The sequence below is a fragment of the Triplophysa rosa genome, linkage group LG5 (genome assembly GCF_024868665.1).
Source record: "Triplophysa rosa linkage group LG5, Trosa_1v2, whole genome shotgun sequence".
Lineage (NCBI taxonomy): Eukaryota > Metazoa > Chordata > Actinopteri > Cypriniformes > Nemacheilidae > Triplophysa > Triplophysa rosa.
The window spans coordinates 11,833,570-11,857,460 of record NC_079894.1 but is presented as its reverse complement, the minus strand read 5'-3'; the positions used below and the strand labels follow the sequence as shown (position 1 = coordinate 11,857,460).

Below are 23,891 nucleotides of genomic sequence, written 5' to 3'. Positions count from 1 at the left end.
TTTTTCAGTATGTCAGTGTTTTCCAAGCATATTTCACGGAATATCCAGTGAGCTCACAGTGGAAACTATTTTTCCCCCTGCCACAGAGTCTGAGCCCACTCTTGAGTGGCGTGGAAGATATTTTTCTTTTAATGACTCTTGCATGCTTGCTGGGAAAGCCTAGCTTCTCCCTCCATAGCTAGTTGTGGAATACCTGGAAAAGTGAAGTTATGCGTCTCAGCTGTTAAAGGACTCCTGATTGTAATGTAAAGATAAATCACCATAACTGCTGCACGGGGGATTGAGAAATACATCACAACAGGGAGATGGAAAATGTAGTTTCATCGCATATTCTAAAACAAAGCCAATGGACAGATTTGGAAATCCCTCCAAAGTGATAACAATTGCATACAATCACAAGATTTTCAGATTTGTGACAAGCTTTACATTTTTAGTACTATAACTCAGTGCAGCATCAGTCTAACATCTATATTTGATATAGCTGCAAGCAGCAATTATGGGGTCAAGCCCAACAATGGCCTAAAGGGAAATATTTATTAGGAAGAGCAGAGAGCATTGGAAATACGACCATTCTGTCCCACTGCAGTACGCTCCTCTGTGCAGTACCAAATGCTTTAAGACGCGTGTGTGAAACGGGTATGCGTTTTTAATGGCCCAGGACGCTATTTATGCCTTTCATCCAGCTCGCTGCCCACAGCCATGGCAGGCTCTGATCTTGGCAAGACCGTTTAATGGCGTAAACTGACTCACAGCTGGATGGTTCTTCCCTTCGCTTCTATTCTGCAGCCAGTGGAACGTGGCCAGTCCACCAATCCTCAGTACTTTTTTCCCTGTTATTTTTATGAGCTCAGCTGCTACACTGGGATTTAAATTCATCTCTCTGATGGACAAAGGCATGTCACAGAACGCCTGTTAACTTAATCTGCTCTGCCTCACTTTGGGCTCGTGCACCCTATCAGAGTCGGAAAGAATATAAAGTGTGTGTTTATGATTGGTTGCTTAACAAAAGCTGTTTTGTTAAATCAGGGTATTGATGGGCATTTAGGTACATTTTTTAATTTAAAATACTTTTTATATGCAAGTGGATTAAGGTCATTTAACTTAACTGGATACTAACTTGATAGTGTTCGGTTGTGTTAGTTGTATTAAGCAGAATTATTCATTAAAATCATAAATTATGTGAAAGTAAAACAATTGTAAATTACAGAACTCTGTGCATACAATGTAATACAACAACACAAATTATAAATTCAACTTTAGTTAAATATTTTGAGGCTGATAATATAGCAAGTGTCTTGATATTTAGGAAGATAAATGCAGATAGGTTGCATAATAACTTTTTAGGATACCATCATCAGATTAGCTTTATCCTGACAACATGACCTTTAAGTGCATTTTAATGTTCAAAAGTTGAATCCTTTGATTCCCAGATTGTTTTCACTGACGGCAAGCATAATTTACACTGTTTACTTCTGTCTATCTTTCTTATGCTGAAACCAAAATGACTCTGGAGATTTACAACATTTGTTCCCTTATAGCCTTGAATCATTACTCAAAACTTTTCATCTGTGCATTTTGTACTGTAAAATGCTTTGGATGAAAAAACATCTGCTAAATGGCATCTTGTTCAAAATGTCATACAAGACATCAAATCAATCAAAGCTGCTTGGCATTGTTTAAAGATAATTTGCTATTTTGATCTTGTTAGCCATTGATTTGATGGGGATAATAATTTAAAGAGATGGAGAGGATCGAATTAGACAGCATGACAGTTGTGCTTTGAACTACAAAAGTGTTTGTAGTTCACTGGTCATGTTAACAGCATACACAAAAAATCTTGTGTAACGTGGCAGTCATCTGTCTTACTATACATCTTCTTTTTTGTATATATAATGACTTTATAATGGCATTCATATCTTTTTCTCTAACATGCATCCTCCCTCTCAGTTTAATCCTGAATACACGGATTATAATGAGTTCTATGAATACACAGAAGAATTGACCGCCACTGATGTTCCCACCGAGGAGGTCCATATTGATACTAAGGTAAACACTGCTCATCTGTATGGTCCGGGTGCACGTCAATCACTGTGACAGTTTCTTTTGCCCACCCATTTTCACTCTCTGTGAACTTTAATTTATATGCCTGTTTTATTGCCCTCTGTTGCTTTCACTCTCCTCACTCATGACATCTCTCTCATGAGTCAAATATAAAGTCTAAAATGTACCTGCTATTTACAGGTAAAAAGAAAACATACATGCATGCATATGTTTATAAATATGTATATCGTCGCTGTCAGGCGGAATCCTCTTATCTCCAAAACCATTATTTTTCAGGAAGTTAAAAAAACTGCATATTTTTTGAGTTATTAAACATTGTATCGTTAAATTTGGTATTATACCTTATATTGCTATCATATACTGTTGTGTACTAACATTAACACAACATTTCCCCAAAACCATGTTTAATCGGAGATACAAGGTTTATTACTTGGGAGCAGGGAGATACGAGATTACTCTGTCATTGATAAGAATGGTACGGACACAGACGTCGCTGTTTCCAGCAGTGTTCATCAAAGTCTGCGGTCGCGTTGAGTCTTTTGACAAGAGACGAAGCTTTAAGAGCTAATGAAAGCTAATGATTGTGGTTACATACATCTTCCTAAACTCTATTTTAAACGTTAGAGCTATGAGTGATGCTATACCAAAATAAAACATTAAACAAGGCTGTCTAATATAGGCGGAAATTAATCTGCACGCAAATAAAGTCGGCGGTCGCGTTGAGCCTCTTGACAAGAGAAAAGGCTTCAATAGTTAACCAAAGCTAACGACTGTGGTTACATACATCTTCCTAAACTCTATTTTAAAGGTTTAAGAACTATAAGTGATGTAATACAAAAAACGATGAGCTGACTAGGCTGTCTAATAGGCGGAAATTAACCGAATCTGCTCGCAAATTTACCTTCGTGGCTCATGGACTTCCTTCTGCACCGAAGCATTACAGCTATCTATTTTTAACAAAACAGACCTACTCAAATGTATCTAACCTAACTATTTTCACTCGTTATTGTCTAAAAAACTTTCAATCAGGAGACGTAATGCCGAGAAGCTCCCGCGGAGTGAAGAAGAGGTGGAGTTACGAGACTTCTCAGACAGTTGAAGTGTCCAATGGAGTTAAGAGATTTGCTCTCAAGCTATTTTCAACACTTTAGATTGGTTAATAATTTGTAAAAATAACAGACCCACATGGGGACTGACCAATAGCATCGATTTGTGAAAAAATATGAAATTGACCAAATTTGGACATAGGAGGTTTCCGCCCGACAGCGACGATATGCATGTATGTGTAAATGCCGAGTTATCACAAACATAAAGAATCTTGTGTTGCTACATGGAGGTCTGAAGGAAACAAATATTTAGGTATTATAGGTAAACTACTGTCGCTGGGGCTGTGACAGATCTTTTCTTTACTGGAAATTTTAATCACTTACATCTAGGCATGCACGATATATTATCTGCTATATTGATAACAACGTTTTTAATGTTAGCATTATCGGCCCGATAATAAAATTGGGCCGATATATTAAAGCCGATAAATTATAAATATTTCCTATGGTTACAGTAAATGATTTCTGTCTTGAGACCTGTTAGACTTGTGGCTATTGAGAACATTTTCTGGGTTGCACTGGAAGAACATCTATAGTTTGTTTATTAAATAAACATTATACCAAAAAAGTTAAAATGTTAAAAAATCTTTCACTAGAGTAAAGTAGGTATGGTACATGATTTTCGGAAAAAAGAGAACTAAATGTTACCATGTTTTAAAATAAAAGCAGTCCAATATTTGCCTTTTGTTTCAGGCTCAGAAAAAATTATATTCATATGTATATCGGCCAATATATCGGTTATTGGCTTACATTGTTAAATAATTATTAGTTATTGTTATCTGACTAAATGTATAGATCGGTTTATCCCTACTTATATCAGTCAGGGTCAGACTCGAAATAAAGCAATTTAAGACATGCATTGTGGTACAGTTTCCAACCTGTGAGTAACACAATTTTATTTAATTGCCAATTTAGTTTTACTCACATTTAGAGCTTGGCAAATGTTACTTTTGGACCCTGCTCATGTGTCAAATAATAATAAACCGTTCTGAGCAAGACCAGTAAATGAACATTAACATATTAAGATTAAATTGGATTTGTTTCTATTTGAAATTAAATGAACCTTTTTTTAATGTTTATACAGCCTGGCACTGCTGATGCTGACTACTATGTTGAACAGGACTATGGCACTGAGGCCCCTTCCATTCCTCTTCCAACTAATGAGGTAAAGATCTCCCTGCTCCCATACAAATATTGTTTTCCATTGACTATTTTAAAGGTGCACTTGGTAGTTTGTTCCACATAACAAAGTTTTGCACTTTAAGAAATTAATATTATGTTCAAAAAATGTTACTATAGTAATCAGATAACCATGTTTAAGATGTCGCATTTGTTCTCGTTTTTTTGAGGTGGTTCATATTGAACTGTCTGGTTGTGCATCATTCTGACTTTTATAGGTACACAAAATCAAATAAAAATCGCTGTGCCATTTAACAGACAGTGTCCAACTAAATTCACTGAAATCATTGCAACTTTCCTTCCTTTAGTTATTTTCAAAGTCTGGCTGTTCCATCACAATCTTTTCTAAGCCATTGCATAAATGAAGAAATGAAGTCTTAATGAAGAACAGCCATATTTAACTGGAACAGTATGTCTCTGTCAAGGCCAAACGTCTGCTTTAAATGATACACCTAGAGGGGCTGACACAACCCCATAAACCACTTCTAGTATACAACACAAAGACTGGAATTAACAGGAGAAATGTTAAGTGCGTTTGTTCACTGCATAAAGGCCCCGCGTGAGGAAGAATGTGAGACAGAGAAATATCTTTGAAATAAGAAAGCTATTGTTATAGCGTAATTCATAGATGAAAGCACGAAAGACGCAGCATAACACCACATCCTAACCAAACGCGATGCGATGAGACTCCTGCGATAAGCAATTTGTTTGTCCATACTGAACACGAAAAAGGGGCTGGACGCGACAATTAATCACAAAACACAGCCAATCAGAACAGTTTTTCTCTGTCCACGCACCCTCTCACGCTGCAGCTGAAGAGTGCACATGCAGAGAGATGCATCCTGTTCTCATGACTTCAGTGATGCCTCACCGGAAGCTATGCTATAATTTCAGAATCTAAATGTATGTAATCAAATGTATATAGCCTGTCCTAAAACAGGGCTCTAGACTAACTTTTTGCACTGGTTGCACTGGTGCGCCTAACTTTTTTTCTTAGGTGCACCAGCACAAAAGTTAGGTGCACCCAAATTTTCAACCGCATCGCATTTAACACCGCAGTTTTACAAGTTCACTTTTTTTTAAAATCGCTGTCCATATAGGCAATATTGACTTGTAAATGATTAACTAACAATTTGGTCAACATAAAGTTCTTTATTTGAAGCACAATTCTACAAGAAAGCAGGGCTCTAGACTAACACTTGAGAGAGGTGGCACTGGTGCTACCAAGTTATTCAGTTGGTGGTACCAGCCCTTAATTTGATAGCACCAGATTCGTGGGGTGAGGTAAGAAAAAATAATCACTAAAACTTCATTAAAATGTGTTTAATACATTAATAAATCAATTACAAATTAATACAAATCATTGTTTATGATTGAATTATTTTTATTGTATATGTAAACTCTCTTTCGACACTTTACCATATTTAAAGCACATGTTTCTTAAAGCTACTTTCTTCCTTTATTTGTTGTGAACGACTCCTATAAGAGAACACAATTCCTTTAATATCAGTGAGTGTTTTTGGGCCCGTCCGTTGTTGTTTGATGAACATTATAAACAGAGATCTTTATTATGCTGCTGCCCCTTTAAGAGCTCGCGCAATATACTGAAACACGTGTTTTGTTTCCCAACTGTTTGGTCACGAAACTGAATACCTTTACAACGTTTCTTGTTAATATGGGAACTTTTAGGTTATTTTGTGTTAATATGTCCGTTTCAGAGTAAGAAGGTGTGAAAGAGAACTCCGTTTAGTATTTTGTGCTGACTCTCTGGGCGCGCGCATATCTCAAACATCCCGCGAGACCTGAAGGCTTTTAGTGATTATTCTTCATGAAAGCTGCATTGATACACTTTTGGCTTCTATCAATAGCGACTTACAAATAAATAGTATTTTAGCGTGATGTATAACGTTTTGTATGCTTTGCAGTATTGTTAGAGATCTTTACACAATAGTTCAGTGCTTAAAGTTTAAACACGTGTTTCCTGCATTAGCTTCACATGCATAAAATACTTTCAACACATTTCGTTATCTTTGCTGTTTTGTACCTTAGCAGGGGAAATTCTTGTATTCTGCATATTTATTTAAGTTGCAAGATTGAGCGCTTCACTCGTCTGCTCTTTCGGTCCTTCGCCTCTTACCCGCGAATTACATCTTTGGGGGCGGGGCCATTGATAGATAAATGAATGGTTGAAGGAGGGGAGACGAAAATGAGTGACCGAATGCGCAGCTTGCGCAATATAACATTTCTGCGCATTAAATTTATAATACGCAAAAATTATATATTGATCAGTTTGACAGTCGCACCGGTGTGACCATTAAGAAAAACTTGTTGCACTGGCAGGGAAATTTGTCGCAAAATGAGACCATTTAGTCGCTGTCTAGCGTGTCAGAGCATTGGTTATGATTTTCGGATGGATCAGGCCTTAACTTAACATTCTTAACGAAAAAGTTGTCAGTCGTTCTTTTCATCTTCTCTCATCATCCGCGCTACATCCACTCTGTTTATCTGATGGGCCTACAGGCTCCTCACCTCTCTGTCTGACTGCAGCACAGCATTTTCAAACGTACACACACGTACAGTAATATCTGGACCACGGCCAATCAGAGGGGGGTCCGCCCTTCACTATCTCTGATTGGTTTAGACCACGATATGGGCCTAATGTGTCTGTTGTTGAACCACAGGGAGACTTTCGCAGAGACTTTTTTGCCCCTCGAACGGCTGGTCGCACAGGTGCGACCTCAGATTTTTTTTAGTCGCACCATTGAGAAATTAGGTCGCACTCTAGAGCCCTGTAAAATAGAAACGGCCATTGCTCGTCGCGCAGCCCTGGCTGGTTAGGACAAAACCTTTGATTAACATGGAAAAGATACCTTTTATCGCGTGTCGTTGCGTCGCGTTTGGTTAGGGCGCGGTGTAAAATGGGACTTTAATGTAGCATTATTTAAATGCTAGATTAGTGTGGTCGGTCATTTTTACTGAAAAGATTTGAGCAAAGTTTTTACTTTTTGGTTGTTGTTGATTATTAATATTTAGATTGTATCATACACAATCTTTTTTCAGACTTTGAAAATCAGTGTGAATTAGCTTTAAGTGACATAACATGTTAACATTTCAAAAACATTATTTTTTAATTATTATTTTGAAATTATCGCTGTTACTGCTATAATGGGTTCAGTGGGTTCAAAAGACAACTTCAATATTAGTGTCAAAAGTTAAAAAGCGAACATATACTTCTGTTTTATTGTAAATTGTAAAGCAGTTCTGAAATATAAACAGACAATGAATATGGTCGCTTTAGGAGTTGTAAAATTTAGTTTGATTGAATGTGTGCTTTGACTCTCTGACAGAATGCAGAAAACAAGGAGGAAATAGTGTATGACTACACTACAGGAGCAGAAGAAGTTGGAGTTGACACTACTATTGGCCCCAATGAAAATGTGCAAATTGTTGAGTCCAAAAGCACTAATGAGGGTGACATTCAGGACTTTAAGGAATATGACATTAATGAATATGATGCAAAAGAGATAGACCCCAACCATTATGATGATTCATTCTATGAATACAATACGAATGGAGCCAAACCCACCAGTTCTGCTTATGAGGACGAGTTTGGTCCAGGCCGACCCGCTGAAACAGAGGTCACAGAGAGCAACGTAAGTCTTCTTCATTTCAGTTCTTCTTCTGCTCTGACTGCGTGGCAAGAAATTCTCTGGAATCTTGTTTTTCATTGCTGCTACTGTATATAATTGTAATATTAATGCTCCAGATTGCTACTAAAAATCCTTTTCACCTTACTGTCATTTACATTATTCTCGCTGATGCAGGAGCACATGAAACGCTTTCATTTTTACCCATTTTACTTGGGCTGTGTAGAACTCAGGAAATGAAATGTCAGATGTGTTATTGTGGAGTTGTAATTTTCACAGTTTAACACAAGCACTCTTTCACACACACAGACACTTGAATACACTTACAAGCACACATTGACCACAATGGCTTTCTGCTCTTTCTCTTCATTCCTGGGTACATGTATCATCCTGGTCTACAGACACAAAACACACTCGCTAAAGCACTGGATATCTTGGACGATGCTTATGTGGAATTGCTGTATAAATATACTCAAATGACAGGGCACTTTTCTTGTTGGTCTTGGGTAGTGCGCTATTCAGAATTAATGGAGAATGGCAATTTACTTCCATTTACAGTAGGTTTATGAATTTTAATTGACCTTGCAAACAGAATGTGGAATTTTAAATCTAATTTAAATTAAAGGAAGTAGAACTTAGGTAAAGAATGCGGACAAACCGAGTACATTTCGTAAATACATTATCTCATTTGGTAAAGAAGCAAAAACATGATGACATCTTAGTCTTGTGTCAGCCTTCTTGTTGCGAAAGGGAGGGGCGAGCAGTGGAGTGAGCCGTTGGTTGCAATTCGCAACCTCACTGCTAGATGCCGCTAAATTTCATACACTGAACCTTTCATGCATATTCAGGAACATGTTATCATGTTATCATGCATAATTCATATGGCAGTTCTAAAAACATTTATTTATTTAAAAACAATTTATTTATTTTTAAATTATTTTTAAGGTCAAGATGATGCAGGTTTATTACAATTCTAACTCAAAATATACTGTAGCAATTAGCTTTTCTTAAAATTAATGTTGTTTGCTCAGTCCTGTTTACAAGAGGACATAAAAGTAAAAAGAGTTCACTTTTCATTTCTAATCATCCTCAGAGTAGTGACTGGGCATGTGCTTGTTCACCACTTGGTTTTATAGAGTGATGTAGTCCATTTTGGGCATTAGCTGTAGTGTTTAATGTACTGTTTTACAGTTATGTGGTCTAGAGGAATATAGCTTCCCCCTCAATAAATCACAGTTTGTTTTGCCTGTGTTGTAGGTTGGTGGCGGCTATGGTGGTGAAAAGGGGCAAAAAGGTGAACCTGCAGTCATTGAGCCGGTAGGTAAACGTTCTGCAAGTGGCTTTTACAAGGACCAAATGAAACTACAAATAATGCAATAATAATGTTTTGTACCCCTGAAGAGTGGCTTTTCTAAAATGGCAAAGTTTGCCACTTCACCTACTAAACATTGTGTCATTTTCACTTGACATATGGGACGGGAAGATGGTAGTAGTCCAGGAAAATGTCTTATTACATTAAAGCTTTTAAAGGAATCATCAGATTTTTGACAGCGATGACTACCAATGAATAGTGAAAATTGATCAGTTGGGTCATTTATACTAAATGAGCCACATCTTTACAGTTCCTCTTCATTCTTTACCTGATTTTCTTTTTATTTCCGTGTTGCTCATATTCAGAAATTTACAGCCTTCCCAGTACGCTACCGTACTCATGTTTTTCTTCCTCTCTCTCTTCCCCCTTTTTTAGGGGATGCTTATAGAGGGACCCCCAGGACCACCAGGGCCCGCCGTGAGTATTACAATTTTCCACCCTTCACACATACAGAAACTCTGTGGGAAAAAATACCTCTGTGGAAAATGTATTAGCCGCCGCCAGAAAGACTAGCATAAATTGGTGTGAGTGTTTCTAAGGGTTTTGCATTTGAAGTTTTGCGTGTCTTTGACAGGGCCTCCCTGGCACACCAGGTACACAAGGCTCCCCAGGCCCCCACGGAGATTCCGGTGAGAGAGTAAGTAACAGTTTGCAAATAAAATATCTCTTAACTGTGCTACTTAATATATGTTAATGTGGTGCGTAAATCAGGGTCTGTTCCTTAAATTGAGACACCTTGTTTATGTAGACAGTGAAATTACAGGTAACAGTAGCTTCAGCAGAACATTTCACAACCCTTTTATCACGTTATTAAGAAGAGTTAGTAGCATCTAACTTTGCAGTCAGGACAATGTTAAAATGGTAAACTAGTAAAGTATTCGGAAGCATTGACAGAATCAGGCAATGACAAGCAGCATGTCGTAACTATGTGAATGAGCAGATGTGCGTATTTGAAAGATGTAGGAGGCCACGGAGAAACCAGATCTGCCTGTAAAACCTCACTCTCATAACACTACCAGAGCAGGAGAGAAACCTTGTAACCTCTCTTTCACATTAACACATACTTATTCTCACATATCAGTGTTTATCAACTGCTTTTTTGTGTTGTATAATAAATGTGCTCGCTTGATTGTTTCACATAGAATAGATATTCCCAATGCAAACAAAAAGCTGGACTTTTTTTCTCTTTACTGTGATGTAGCTTGGCCTCCTTTTGCATCTCCCACTGGGTTAACCCTTCCAGTGCATTCTGGGAAACAGACAGCACTTCCACCACCAGTGTCCTACGTCTTCAAATACAAAGGGCTTTTTGTCTATGAGGGGAAACATTTTCCCACTCTACCTTTGATCTCCCTCAGTTCCTCTGTATATGAACCAAAAACTCCAGTGTAATTAACAATGATGGCAACTTCCCTTTGCCTGAGAGGTTTTTAACAAGAACACACAAAAACTTCATCACCACTATATACGTATGTGGAAGCCTGTGAGCTCTAGGTGTCCGTATACGTGTTATACAGGAGGATATTTGCCCAGCTTGCGATATACTCCCACACACATGCAAATACTCCATCATATGGGAACGATTTAAAGTGAACCGTTTAAGAAAGAAGCGTGACTGCTAAAGAGATCCCTTCGCAAAACTACTCAAGCAGCATTCCATCATATATGTGTGTTTGCATTATAATCATCCGTGCTTTCTTGTGGGATGTCAGACTCATTAAGAGCACACACACAAATAAACAGTGCAATGAAATGAACTATAAACAACACGAAACATACATAAGCCTCAGTATAAATATAAAGGGAAATAAAACTAAATGCATAATTATGGGATAATGACAGGCTTAAGTCGAACAGCTATTTTTGTTTTTGGGTGCAAGTAACGCTTTGGAAATCCTCCGGTGTTTAGGTGCAGTTTTCGAAAAGGACACAGTATTTCGCATGCAGATTCCAAAGCTATTCACACAAGCTTTTGTTTCTTTAAATATTTGGGTTTATGGATTGGTTTTGTACTTCTAGCGATTCATTTTAAAACTTCAGGAAGAAACAGAAACAATCTCTGAGGCTTTTTCCACGCCTATACTTTCCTTTTTATCCACCCATGTATTCACTGTATGCATTTCCCACACGCTGGATGCCTCATTTACATCTGCTCTCTCTCTCTCTCTCTCTCAGGGATCTCCTGGTCGTCCTGGTTTGCCAGGCGCAGATGGAGCTCCAGGGCCCTCTGGCACCATCCTCATGCTACCGGTAAGCCTGTCCAACATATACATTTCTAATGATTCTGATGAGGGTCCAGATTCCCCCAGCCCCTTGTCCTAACTCCTGTTAGAAAATCCTCCATACATATCTCGTATCCACTGCAAATTACACATTCCTCTAACATCTGACATATTACCGTGAATGTAAAAGATCAATTGGGTTATGAATTGTTACAGCTGCAAATAACCCAAACCTCACCCTATAACCCCATAGTACTCACTGTACACACTACTGTAACTCAATACAAACTGCCACTTTGTAACCCAAAAGTAAAGCCATGATAACAAGGCTGTTGAAGCCACTGTATGTTGAAGTGAGTCCAGCTGCTCCTGTAAATTCATGAGTGTAGTAAAAGTACTAAAATAAACCACCTATTTCTGTGTTTGTGAATGTTTCTCTGACAGTTCCGAGCTGGTGGAGAAGCTATGAAAGGTCCAGTGGTGACAGCACAGGAAGCTCAGGCCCAAGCTATCCTCGCCCAGGCCCGGGTGAGAACACCTGTTGTTTTTGAATGAGAACGAATGTGATACTTACAGTATAACAGTGTATGTGAAAAATGTCAATGCTGAAGTGTGTAATTTTTATGTTAAAATAAGGGTGTAACAGTATACCGGTGATAATAAAAAAACATGTTTATTGAAAATGTGTTAATACTACATATATGATAATATTGAAATTGTTTAGCACCCGTTTCAAAATTTGCCTAAAATCAGCAAAAAACATGAATTTGACTGATGTTCGGGATAGTAATTCAATGACGCTTACCAAATTTGGTGCCAATATATCATACAGTTCAAGAGATATTATGATTTATGACAAATGTAAAAATGGCGGACAGGCCAATCATCCAGTCATGACAGAATCATAATCATGCGATCCGGCATGACCCGAGGAATCCGTAAACACCAAGATCATGATTTTCTGACAAACATTTAAAAAGTTACGAGCAAAATAGCCATACTTTTAAATCTCGTGATCGCTATCGCCAATTTTGGCACGGACCCCCAGTCTGAGGTGTCGATAAAGCGTGCAAAGTTTCATACTGATAGATCCAACAATGGCTGAGATACAGCCTCAGATCTTTTTTTGTCAACTTTGAAAAGTTTGCGACGTCATAACTTTTAAAAAACAGCAAAAATCACAATTCTGTTACGTCTGTGCGGCTCAGTCCAAAGATTATGTGAGCCAATTTTCATAACAATTGATCACAATTTCTAGGACTAGTAACGAAAAAACGCAATACTGTACTTTTCAAGATGGCCGCTACTGTAATGGGCGGAGTCTCAATGTAACACATGGAATGCGATAAGTGTGATGAGTGGATGACATGTGCTAATTTCTGTAGATCAATGGGTTCAGAAGTTACAGCCGTTTGAAAAGTGAAAAGTGCAACAAATTTTATTTATACAGCAATGTTTATAAAGGGAAATGTTAAGCTTTAAATGTGAAACTAAAACGGCCACTAGGTGGCAGCAATTTTTTACTGAGTCAGTGATTCAACCAATTCGTCCAAAACGAAGTAAGTGTCTTGATGAATGAATGACTGAATCATTATTTCGTCCGAGTCGTTCAAAACACTGATTCTCTTAGGAAAGAAACAGCGGTAAAAGCCAGATGTAATTGTTTAAATTTAATATGATACCACTGTTTAAAAAATAGAGCGGCATCGCAGGTATTTTGAAGCTTTAATATCGCGATGCAATGTCACCGTAGCACCGGTACATTGTGCAACCCTAGAGGCAGCCCTATATATTTAAAGTATTTTTCCTGTCCGACCTTAATGTGCAGAGATAACTTTATACGTGGCATTAGTATATTGATTTCCCTAAAAATAGGCAACTTTGGCAATTTTGCAACATCAAACATTTCTCTTATTGAAATTTCCAGTCCACCCCAGCACAGCAAAATTTGCATACACATTACCATGAGTTTGGGGTGGAGCTATCTGTTGATCTGATCAACACAAGTTAGGTGCGTTGTCAGAAAAGCTGTTTGCAAACAATTGTTATGTTTTCAGTTGCATTTGGCTGAGAGCAGTTGCACAGAAATAACACAATTCAGCTCTCAAGAGACTGTTAAAACCACTATGCAGGTTTAAAGTTTTTTATAATATTGTTCAACCATGCAGCTCCACTTGCCAATAGCTTAACTGCGCTGAAAAATAACCTTTTATTTTCAGTGATGAAGTCATGTTTGCCATTATTCCATCTGGAGGAATTGTCAATGTTCTGTCAGTGTTCTGACTGCTTGTTATGTCCCTGCAGTTGACAATGAGAGGACCACCTGGTCCAATGGGATTGTCAGGACGCTCTGGCCCTTTGGTGAGTGTCTCGTCTGTAACGTCTATAGATGAGGAACACAGATGACCAGCCTGTTACTTAAACACACATGATGTAAAAGTCACATTCCAAGATTTACCTTCTCAAATGACTCTTTTCTTTTCCCGTATCGTCTGTTTTGCATTGATTTTAAGGCCAGCTTCCGTTGGCCCGTTGACGTCATCATGCAAACATTGACAGGCACATGTGTTATATTCATAGCTAAGATTTATGAGCAAAAAAGAACAGTTCTTTTGTGCTAATATAGTAGTGTCAGACTGTGTGCTGTTTAATAATATTTCCTTAATTTATTTATTAGTTACAGAGTTCATATAACTTTCATCACTTTTATACTTAAAGTGCCTCAAAAATGTCTCATTTTCTTCCACACCTGCCTCCCACTTGAATGCACCTTCAAAAACAATGGCAGCGGAATATCGTATCCATGGAGCTGTGTTTGGGTTACACATGTTGAATACCCAAACACAGCTCCATGGATATGATATTGATGTTTGGAAAGGTGTGTGAGAAAAAAAACTGGTCTGGTTGTGTGTTTCAGGGTGTTCCTGGTGCACCTGGTGCTAAAGGAGACGGTGGAGATTCTGGCCCACAGGTGATTTTTTACATTTTAGACTTATTTCAGTGTCTTTCATTCTTGTAATTCCAGTATGTTAAATGATGACATTTTAAGAATACACTAATAAGCTTAGTTAATGTGTGCCTTACTGTTTTTAAATCCATTACATAGATTTTATCTCAAATTCAGCTCAGAAAATAGCCATGATATTTTGCTAACTTTATTCCAGTGATTTATGTGCTGTTATTTAGCAGCGGATGCTTTGCTTATAAAAAGTTTTATGTTTTCTAAGGGACCAAGAGGACTTCAGGGCCCTACAGGACTACCTGGAAAACTAGGCAAGAGGGTACGAATGTCCAAAATGCAATATAACCCTCCATATATCGGTAGGATTGTGGCACAAAGCTAATACATCTGCTAAAACTGCTGCTCAAAGACATCATGAAAATACAATTCACTCTCCAATGTACGCCAAATTTTCCATGACACTATTTCTATTAGCTTTGACCTTAATTTACCTGTTACAGCTTAACAGAATGTCAGGTTTCCCATTCACACCTGCCAGTTTCAGACGTGACATTGCCAAAAGTTCCTCAGATTCTCCTTTGACACAGTTTATTCACAGTTTCATTATTAATGAGTCAAATTGCCGCATTAAGTCAAAACGCATCTGCACCATAGACTCAACACATCTTATTTAGATTGTTTTGGGGTGTTCTCAAACACTTAACGGCATCTCCTGTCTCATAGATTTTACAATTGTTTAAACATATGTTAAGCACATTAACTAGCTTATAGCACATAGCTTTGCTGAAGATGCGCCCTGGTTTTACAGGGCCGAAATGGAGCTGACGGAGCCAGAGGAATCCCGGGTGAAGCTGGGACAAAGGTAAAATCGCCTCTGACATTAAAACATGAATTTTTCCAAACATTCAGCCCTGATCATGATTTCAAAACTGCTATTTCTGATTCGAGCGGTGAGTGCTCTTGTCGTAAGAGGATTTGTTTAAATATTATGTAGAGACCACTGTGCAAAATGTAAACGCTGGTCCAAAAGCACTTCTTTTGTTTTATTTTTTGATCTTACATTAATATTGAAATCTTTTTGATTCAGTTATAAATGTTCTGTTGGTTAAAACGTTTGTGTACCGTTAAAAGGAAGTTCTTCTGAATCAGCGTTGGACCAGCATTGTTGTGTATTTATTTCCTAATATAGTTCCTGTATTCTTCTTAAATTCAGTAAATAAGTTCTAAATATAATGAATCAATGTATACGTTAACATTGCATATTTTATTCTCAAACTTAATAGGGAGATCGAGGATTTGATGGACTTCCCGGTCTACCTGGTGAGAAAGGACACAGGGTAAGTTCTAAATGCTTTTCTTAAGAAAAATCATACTTAGTTTCTCGCCATTGTAGTGATACTTGATATCAAACACAATTGTTTTAGACAGCAGAGCGGATGCTTGGCCGCCACCCTTGAGAAAAACGTTTTTAATGCTCAATTATCAAACTTTCAGCTTGACCCAAACAGCGCTTTATGGTTATTGGAACAATTTGCGTCTGCTTTTATTTTATTCCTCAAAGGAAGCCCTCATACAGAAAACTATTTGTTAACTCTTTTTTGAACAGCTTCTCGTCTGCGTTCGCCAAAAAACGAAGCAGACTACATTTTTATAATGTTCCACGTCTTCCGCTGTAAGTTTCGTTTAGGGTGCTGACAGGCAGACATAGCGGCAGGAGATGTTGCCCTCCTTCCGGTGACGGCTCAGCTAAGGGGAAAGGGGGTTGTTTGGCACATTAATGCTTGTCTGGCAAAGCAAGAAGGCCCTTTCAAGGCACAGCAGTGTGGCTTGCATAGCCTGAGCTAGCTCACTGTAAAATGGCTTGTGATCACAGGGAGCTGTGTGTATTTCTAGCCGAATGCTGTCTTCCTGATCCTGCCCTGGGTAATTACAGGCCTCACTATGTTATAGCCTCTTCTTATAGAGACGCAGTCTTATAAATAGTGGTCACGGGCCCTAACAATGCACAGAGCCAAAGGCAGGCATGGACGATAATGATACATTTACACTTTTCATCCTCTATCATTTCATGTGTTCTCGCTTCAGGGTGAGGCTGGTCACATCGGTCTGCCAGGCTCTCCGGGAGAGGACGGACCAAGGGTGGGTTATTCATAATATCTTATTTTGGGATTGTATGTATTTTGTTTTGTAGGGTGTATACTGTGGCATTGGGCTGCAGCGTCGTAGATAATTGTGTTTGCACTTTTGTCTGCAGGGTGAGGATGGTGAGATTGGACAGAGGGGAATGCCAGGAGAGAGTGTAAGCATCTTTATCCTCATTTCCAGCAGAATAACAGCCTAAAAGTCCTTGAGTGTCCACTATACTCACTCTTCTGAACGATCGCCCCACCCTCCTCTTTCCTGCAAATTTTCACATTAAATCTCCATATTTGTTGCTCATTGAGTTAATAGCTCTATGCAGGAACCTAGAACTGCAATTTTCTATTTTCTCTCTTTTGCTGTGTTTCTCACGGCACACTAAGGTTCTCACGTACGCCACTCACGCTCTGACTAAATATTCCATCAGCAGAGAAATAACAAATAACAGCATTAGCCCTGAAGATGTGGAATCTTACTAAAGCACCCACGACTGATAGAAATACAAAAATTACTGCCTAAATGCCTTTGTTTCTGTTTTGCATATTTGTTCCTAAACCATTTTGAATCAAGTAATATAAAGCATGTTTAGCTGCAGGGTGTCTTTTCTTAAAGCTTGTTCTGTTGAGATTGACTTTATTGTTCTGAGAATGTAAATGTAATATGACTGGAATTAGCTTGTACTTTCCCGTTAAATTGGGCTATTTTATGAATATAATGTCACTTTTTAAAAATGTTACAGCAAAAACTCAATACTGATCAACTCAACTCAACAGATAATGTTCCAGCCAGTTGTTGTCATAATAATTTCTGATAGGGTTATCAGGACCCTGATGTGAAACCACTTATTGCACGACTACTTGCCAGTAAATAATGTAGACACAAAATATAGTTTTGAAATATTTTATTACTTCATTTTTAATAAATTCAAGCGTGAAATGAGTAAAGATATAGCAGTGTGATACATATAATTTCTGTGAATTAAAATGTACAAACCAGGAGCAATAATACCCAAATGGTGAAGGGATGGCTCTTCATAGAACATAAAATATTTGTTTTAATTTTAATTTACCCATTTATGAGGAATATGGATTGTTATGTATTTGACAATTCTGGAAATTAAGTAAAATCATGCTTTAAAAATAAAAAAGTAGAGATAATCGGTATTGGACGATACAAGCAAATTTTCACACTATTGGCTGATAGTTTAAAAACAGCCGATGATCAGGTCCAATATATTCTGTCAATCAAACGTGGACAGGAAAATGCAATGCATTTGTGCTCTGCATTTAGAAAATGTAAAGAGACATCACCAGTTTGATGTTCAATATTAATAGTCATTATATGAATTATTAACATTCAGAATCTCTGAATAATCGGCTATCAGTATCGGTAGAGAAATGTTGTATGGTTGCATCTCTAAAAAAAATGCTTTAAAAACTTTTAAGAGAGACCTCACATGGGTATTTAAACCCAATATTAACAACTGAGCTGTCAGTTTGGTAAAAACTTTTAGTAAAATCTTAGTTTTTCCATAGTAAGCTTAACATTTGCATGGAATTGCCCAGCTGCTTATTAAGTGTTGGTTGCCAAATAGATTCTCATTACATGCTCTTGTGTGTGCGTGTGCGTGTGTGTGTGTGTGTGCGTGTGTGTGTGTGTGTGTGTGTGTGTGTGTGTGTGTGTGCGTGCGTGCGTGCGTGTGTGAACATCAGGGTCCAAGAGGTCTGCTCGGCCCGAGAGGAGCTCCTGGTACCTCTGGACAGCATGTATGTACCATAAAAATCAAACTCTTTTAATTATAACTGTCTACATTGCATGGCACTGACACTGTTTTAATTAAATACAGGGTCTTTCTGGATTGGATGGACAACCTGGCCCTAAGGGAAATATGGTAAGGATTTAAACTCTTCCCTTCCTAATAAATGCTGTAAGAAACTGATGAGCCTTCATCGGTACTACTAAGCTCAGTGGAAGACTTTCCTGTTAACTCTCTTTAGCTGACATCCCTTGACCTCTCTAAATGTATTTATTGTTCAGAGAAAAGGTCACCGCTAAAGAGGCTATTTAGATAAGAGTTACACTGACAGGGGAGGGCTAATGCTAGAGTTAGGGGTGAGATCTTTGATCTGGAAGTGTTTTATTTAAAGGAGCATTGTTGAGATTTTAGCGGCATCTAGTGGTGAGGTTGCAAATTGCAACCAACAGCTCACTATCCCCTCCCTTTCGAAGCACTACGGAGGCTGATACAGGACAAACATGTCTTTGCTGAAGGAGACACCCTCTGTAGAGCAGTTTGTCCATTTAGGTCTACTGTAGAAACAACATGGTGAATTCCATGTAAGAGGACCGTGGTGTATGTAGATAGAAATAGCTCATTCTAAGGTAATAAAAACATAACGCTTCATTATGTAAAGTCTTTATACACCCCTGAACACATTGTTATGTATATTATATTGCATTTATGTCAATAGATCCTCCAAAAAATTGCACACTGCATCTTTAACTTATCTTATTATATTCATTATCAAAACTCAACATCTCAGCTGCTTTTCATACTTAGCACAGTTTGTTATTAGATTCACCAGTTTCTCATCCCCATCTACAGTTTTAAATGTTTTCCTTTGGTTTAAAGAGGCTGTAATAGATTTTATTACAGCCGGCTCCATAATTCAGTAAGGAAGGCCAATGGAAAAGATGGGCATGCAATATACACATGTCTGTTGTTTTACATATTTTTGCAGTTTTGAAGTATTGGGCTTTTGCGATGAGACTGTTTTTTTATATCTGTATAAAATGTCAGTCTCATAGGACCAGTGAAGTGTAGTAATAATAAAAATGTAGTAATAATAATGTTACGTACTGAAGTGTTTCCATTTAATTCAACAGGGTCCTCAAGGAGAACCTGGACCCCCTGGGCAACAGGGTAACCCCGGTCCACACGTGAGTATCATCCCATGTGTCACATTTTCTATATGTATCCGTATATCCGTCTGATATATCTCTGTTTGTTTCAAAAGGCCCTGATGTGTTTTTCTCATCAAATATTTCTCCTTTTAGATTTGAATGCTTTTTGTGTTTTGTTTTCCACTTTTTCTCTTGAATTCAGTTAATGTAAAACTTAATGAACTGCCAGTGAATGAAAGAGACAGTGTTAAGCGGCCAAAAAAATTAAGTGACGAAAGCTGCAGAGCTAGAAGCATTCATCTGTTTCCACATTTTTGAAAGTAGGGTACAATGGGGTAAATGCCTGCTTAAGGAAAATTAAAAAAATTTCCATCATCATGGGGCTACAGATGTAGCTATGACGGCAATAGTAATATTTGTTACCATTTACAAATAGTTGCTGAATAGCAAGTTTTTTTCGCCTACCTTGAAGTATTTTTTTTGTTGTGTTTGTTCTGTCATCATTTACTCACCCTCATGTCATTTCAAACCTGTATGACTTTCTTTCTTACGCAGAACACAAAAGAAGATATTTTGAAGAATGATGTTAATTGGCACCCATTCACTTGCATTGGTTTTTGTGTCCATACAACAGAAGTGAATGGGTGCCGGCGCTGTTCGGCAACCAACATTCTTCCGAATATCTTCTTTTGTGTTCTGCGGAAGAAAGGAAGTGATGCATGTTTGAAATGACAAGAGGGTGAATAAATGATGAGAGAATTTTCATTTTTGGGTGAACTATCCCTACTAAAGTTGCTATTTGGTTATTAAAGGGCCCTTCACACTGCGGGGCCTTTAGCACTGTTGTAACCTACAGGATTCGCACGAGTCACACACATGAACATGTTTCCTGTTTGACATTCCTTCTCAGATTTGACTGAGTGGTGCTCGCTCAGCTTTTTCCAATATAATCTTTACTATCAGATTTCCTCACCCCTGAAAACTCCATGTTGTATTTTCATCACCGCAGTATATCTGACTTCGGAAATCTTGTCTTTCAGGGTCTGCCTGGTCCTCAAGGCCCGATCGGTCCACCTGGAGAGAAAGTGAGTTTGAATGAGAGTCGGCCGCCCTCTTTGTTATTACAGACGGCGCATTGCTGCCCTAACCCTATAAACGATTCAGCAGACTCTTCAGTTTCCAGGCTGTAGGTTGCTAGAAGATCACTGCTGATTTGAGGAAAACCCCACACAAGCACACACATAAAGACTGGCTAATGCTTCAACAAGCAGGAGATATGCTTACACACATAACTGTCATTGGTTAGTCTCTCAGACAAGCGTTTTGTCAAGGCTTCTGGAAAGAGGCCAGAGAGTTTGAAATGTGACTCCAGGAGTGGAGCGGTAGAGTGTTTCCAGACGTATGATTAGATCTCTTTTGAGAGGAAAACCAAGATAATGAAGTGCTTTAGGATTGGGCTGCTTATAAAAGCTGCCCAATGAATCGCGAGGGCACACCAGTAATTGCCACCTTAATTGTGAGCGTTTGTCAGCCCTCTTTTTCTTTTTTCCTCCGTTTCTTGCTTTAACCGTTGCTTTCTCTCCTTCTCAAAGGGTCCCGGTGGGAAACAGGGGCTGCAAGGGCTGGGTGGGGCAGATGGGCCTCCTGTAAGTGGATTATTTTGTTTTATTCCCACCTCTTCTAAATCACTTTGTAAAAGTTTTAGAATACATATCATACATTTAAAAATGAGTTAAGAGCTTAATATATAAGTTGAATCAGATTTCAGTGTTTCGAAGGAAAAAAGGATATCACATTGCGTTTCAGTGTGTTTCTGCTGTGAAATGATCAAATCAACACTATCCATAGATGATAAACAGCTGAAGTTTACAGACTTTGTTATGTAAAGAAGAACACAGAGTATTGCAGGCACTCAAAATAACGATGCTTTTGTTTGTGATCCCTGAACAGGGTCATCCTGGAAAAGAAGGTCCTGCGGGCGAGAAGGGAGCAGCTGTGAGTATATTTTTAGCGTGTCCCAAAATTAATTGTCGCTCTGAGTTCCAGTTATTGACCACATTTCAAGTGCAAAGCCACTGAACACCCTTAAGGTGTTATTTTGCAGCTGTCTAAAAGCCCAGCGAAGCTCTGTACAGAATGTGCTGATGGAACGGAAAGTCGGTTAAAGACTGACAGCTCCAAAATGAAGAAATTTTGCTAGCACAATTAAAGCTGTTTCTGTCTTTTATCAAGACTTAAAGTTTAAGTGGCACATTATTTTAATAGAGGAGAATTTAATTTGAGTTGTTTTAGTTATATTATTTTTACTCCCTACTTGCAGGGTCACCCAGGCCCCCAGGGGTCCATTGGCTATCCCGGCCCCCGAGGTGTAAAGGTAAACAGTCTGTATTCCCTTCATCACTTCAACATGTCGTGCTCTGGTTTTGTTCACTACACCTTTTTCGTTGTTCTGTCTAATATAGGGTGCAGAGGGGGTCCGCGGCTTGAAGGGCCACAAAGGTGAAAAGGTGAGCAAACTACTCTGTTTATTCTGTTTAGTCTCCATTTGGGAGCTGTTTAGTCTGTTTCTGAAATGAGGAACACAGATGACAGGCCAACAGCTCTGCGAGTAGAAAGCCATTGACTGTCTGCACTGTAATGTCTTTAATAAGTACATCACCGCAGAGCTCTATTATATAATGATGTAAAATCAGCTACCCTGTATCCAGAATCACCTACTTTCATGCTATATTGTATGAAATCAATATGCGTAATGAGTAGCATTTTCAAAACCTCAGTATGCAAAAAATCGGATGGACCGGATGGTCTACTGCTTGCGGCAAACTTTCTCAGCATGCATTGCATGGGCATTATTCTATCCCATGAGGCCACAGGAGCTGAGGATCTGCCAAATTCTTCAATCATTTATTACAAATAAAAAAAACTAAGGTGGGCAGCTCAGGTATAAATGCCAAGAACTTACTCCTTATATTGTACTTGTTTACCAACTCCTGAGTAAATTATTTTCACGCCTATTATTACATCTTAGGTCAAAGAACATTGTTTCTGCAATAACCCAATTTGTTATAAGCAGAAAACATACCAGCATTGTATTCATCACCTGTGGTAGAATTAGCGTTGAGAGAGGCTGTTGCGCTTCTGGCTGTAATCTCTGCAGTGACCACCAGGTGTCAGCATTTCTTACACTCAAGAATCAACACCAAAAGTTTTAATGTTCAAAATGTGATGTCGCAGTTATGAAATATTGTGTCTCAAATTCGACACTAAAAATCAAGAACCATTTCATTGCTTGTTATATAAATATTTTGGCAGTCATACCTGTGATTTAATTTTATTTCAGTGCCAGTGTGAGCAAGAATTTTACATGAACACTAGATGTCAGCAGTGAGCTGAAAAAGCCATTTAATGTTCTTGTGAAGTACTTTTTTAGGTTTTAGGTTTTGAAGACCTTTTTTAGGTTTATAAATAAATGATCTGTTTTCTATTGATTTTAGGGAGAGGATGGTTTTCCTGGGTTTAAAGGTGACATGGGCATCAAGGGTGACAAGGTGTGTAAAAAGGACATGTTTTTATTATTTTTCGATTTAAGGTTTACCTATTTCGGTTTGAGTTCAGTATGTGTACATTGTTGTTGATGTTTAGGGAGAGTTTGGTGTGCTGGGCTCCAGGGGAGAAGACGGACCAGAGGGCCCGAAAGGTAAATCAGGTCCCAATGGAGAGGCTGGACCCATGGGCACGGCTGGAGAAAAGGTAGGTTTCAAAAAACACGGTCATGTTGAATGTCATGGAAAAGTGCTTATAAAACGATCAGCGCTGGAAAGAGCCAACACTCCTTTCCTTTTAGCATGTCATACATTATTATTGCATGAATTAAAACAGAAATGACATAAGATATAGAGTCATAACTCATAAGTGAGTTCTGCAGACTTTTTCTAAAGGTCAGCCAAATATTTCATTACAGCTTTCATATGATTTTGTAATTTGTTCAGGGTGGTGAAATACTTGTTTTTGTATAGTGCCTGAGCTATGCAGACCTTTGTAGAGTTTCTTCTTGTTTCATTTTGTAGGGAAAACTTGGAGTTCCAGGATTGCCTGGATACATAGGAAGACAAGGTCCTAAAGTAAGTCATTGAAATATTTTCACTTATATTATAACTAAAATCATTTAGGTCTCTACTATCTTATTTGTTTCACCTCTGCTTTATGAGGGCATTTAACCGTTTCCTATTCTTTTCCCTTTTTGTTGGGCATTGCTGGTGTTTTGACATCCTCTCAGGCCTTTTCAGGGCTCTGTCAACC

The 23,891-nt window shown here is 38.3% G+C and overlaps 1 protein-coding gene across 1 annotated transcript in view; it reads left to right on the top strand.

Moving 5' to 3' along the window:
- col11a1b (collagen, type XI, alpha 1b) overlaps window positions 1–23,891 on the top strand; it is a 76,501-nt gene that overhangs the window by 24,582 nt on the left and 28,028 nt on the right. Inside the window, exons 6-31 of the mRNA XM_057334854.1 lie at window positions 1,948–2,046; window positions 4,252–4,332; window positions 7,694–7,999; window positions 9,251–9,310; window positions 9,741–9,782; window positions 9,940–10,002; window positions 11,541–11,615; window positions 12,032–12,115; window positions 13,892–13,948; window positions 14,505–14,558; window positions 14,815–14,868; window positions 15,358–15,411; window positions 15,833–15,886; window positions 16,635–16,688; window positions 16,804–16,848; window positions 18,401–18,454; window positions 18,535–18,579; window positions 19,575–19,628; window positions 20,633–20,677; window positions 21,185–21,238; window positions 21,543–21,587; window positions 21,913–21,966; window positions 22,055–22,099; window positions 23,087–23,140; window positions 23,235–23,342; window positions 23,660–23,713. Coding sequence (XP_057190837.1) covers window positions 1,948–2,046; window positions 4,252–4,332; window positions 7,694–7,999; window positions 9,251–9,310; window positions 9,741–9,782; window positions 9,940–10,002; window positions 11,541–11,615; window positions 12,032–12,115; window positions 13,892–13,948; window positions 14,505–14,558; window positions 14,815–14,868; window positions 15,358–15,411; window positions 15,833–15,886; window positions 16,635–16,688; window positions 16,804–16,848; window positions 18,401–18,454; window positions 18,535–18,579; window positions 19,575–19,628; window positions 20,633–20,677; window positions 21,185–21,238; window positions 21,543–21,587; window positions 21,913–21,966; window positions 22,055–22,099; window positions 23,087–23,140; window positions 23,235–23,342; window positions 23,660–23,713 — 1,794 coding nt within the window. The remainder of the gene's footprint in view (window positions 1–1,947; window positions 2,047–4,251; window positions 4,333–7,693; window positions 8,000–9,250; window positions 9,311–9,740; window positions 9,783–9,939; window positions 10,003–11,540; window positions 11,616–12,031; window positions 12,116–13,891; window positions 13,949–14,504; window positions 14,559–14,814; window positions 14,869–15,357; window positions 15,412–15,832; window positions 15,887–16,634; window positions 16,689–16,803; window positions 16,849–18,400; window positions 18,455–18,534; window positions 18,580–19,574; window positions 19,629–20,632; window positions 20,678–21,184; window positions 21,239–21,542; window positions 21,588–21,912; window positions 21,967–22,054; window positions 22,100–23,086; window positions 23,141–23,234; window positions 23,343–23,659; window positions 23,714–23,891) is intronic.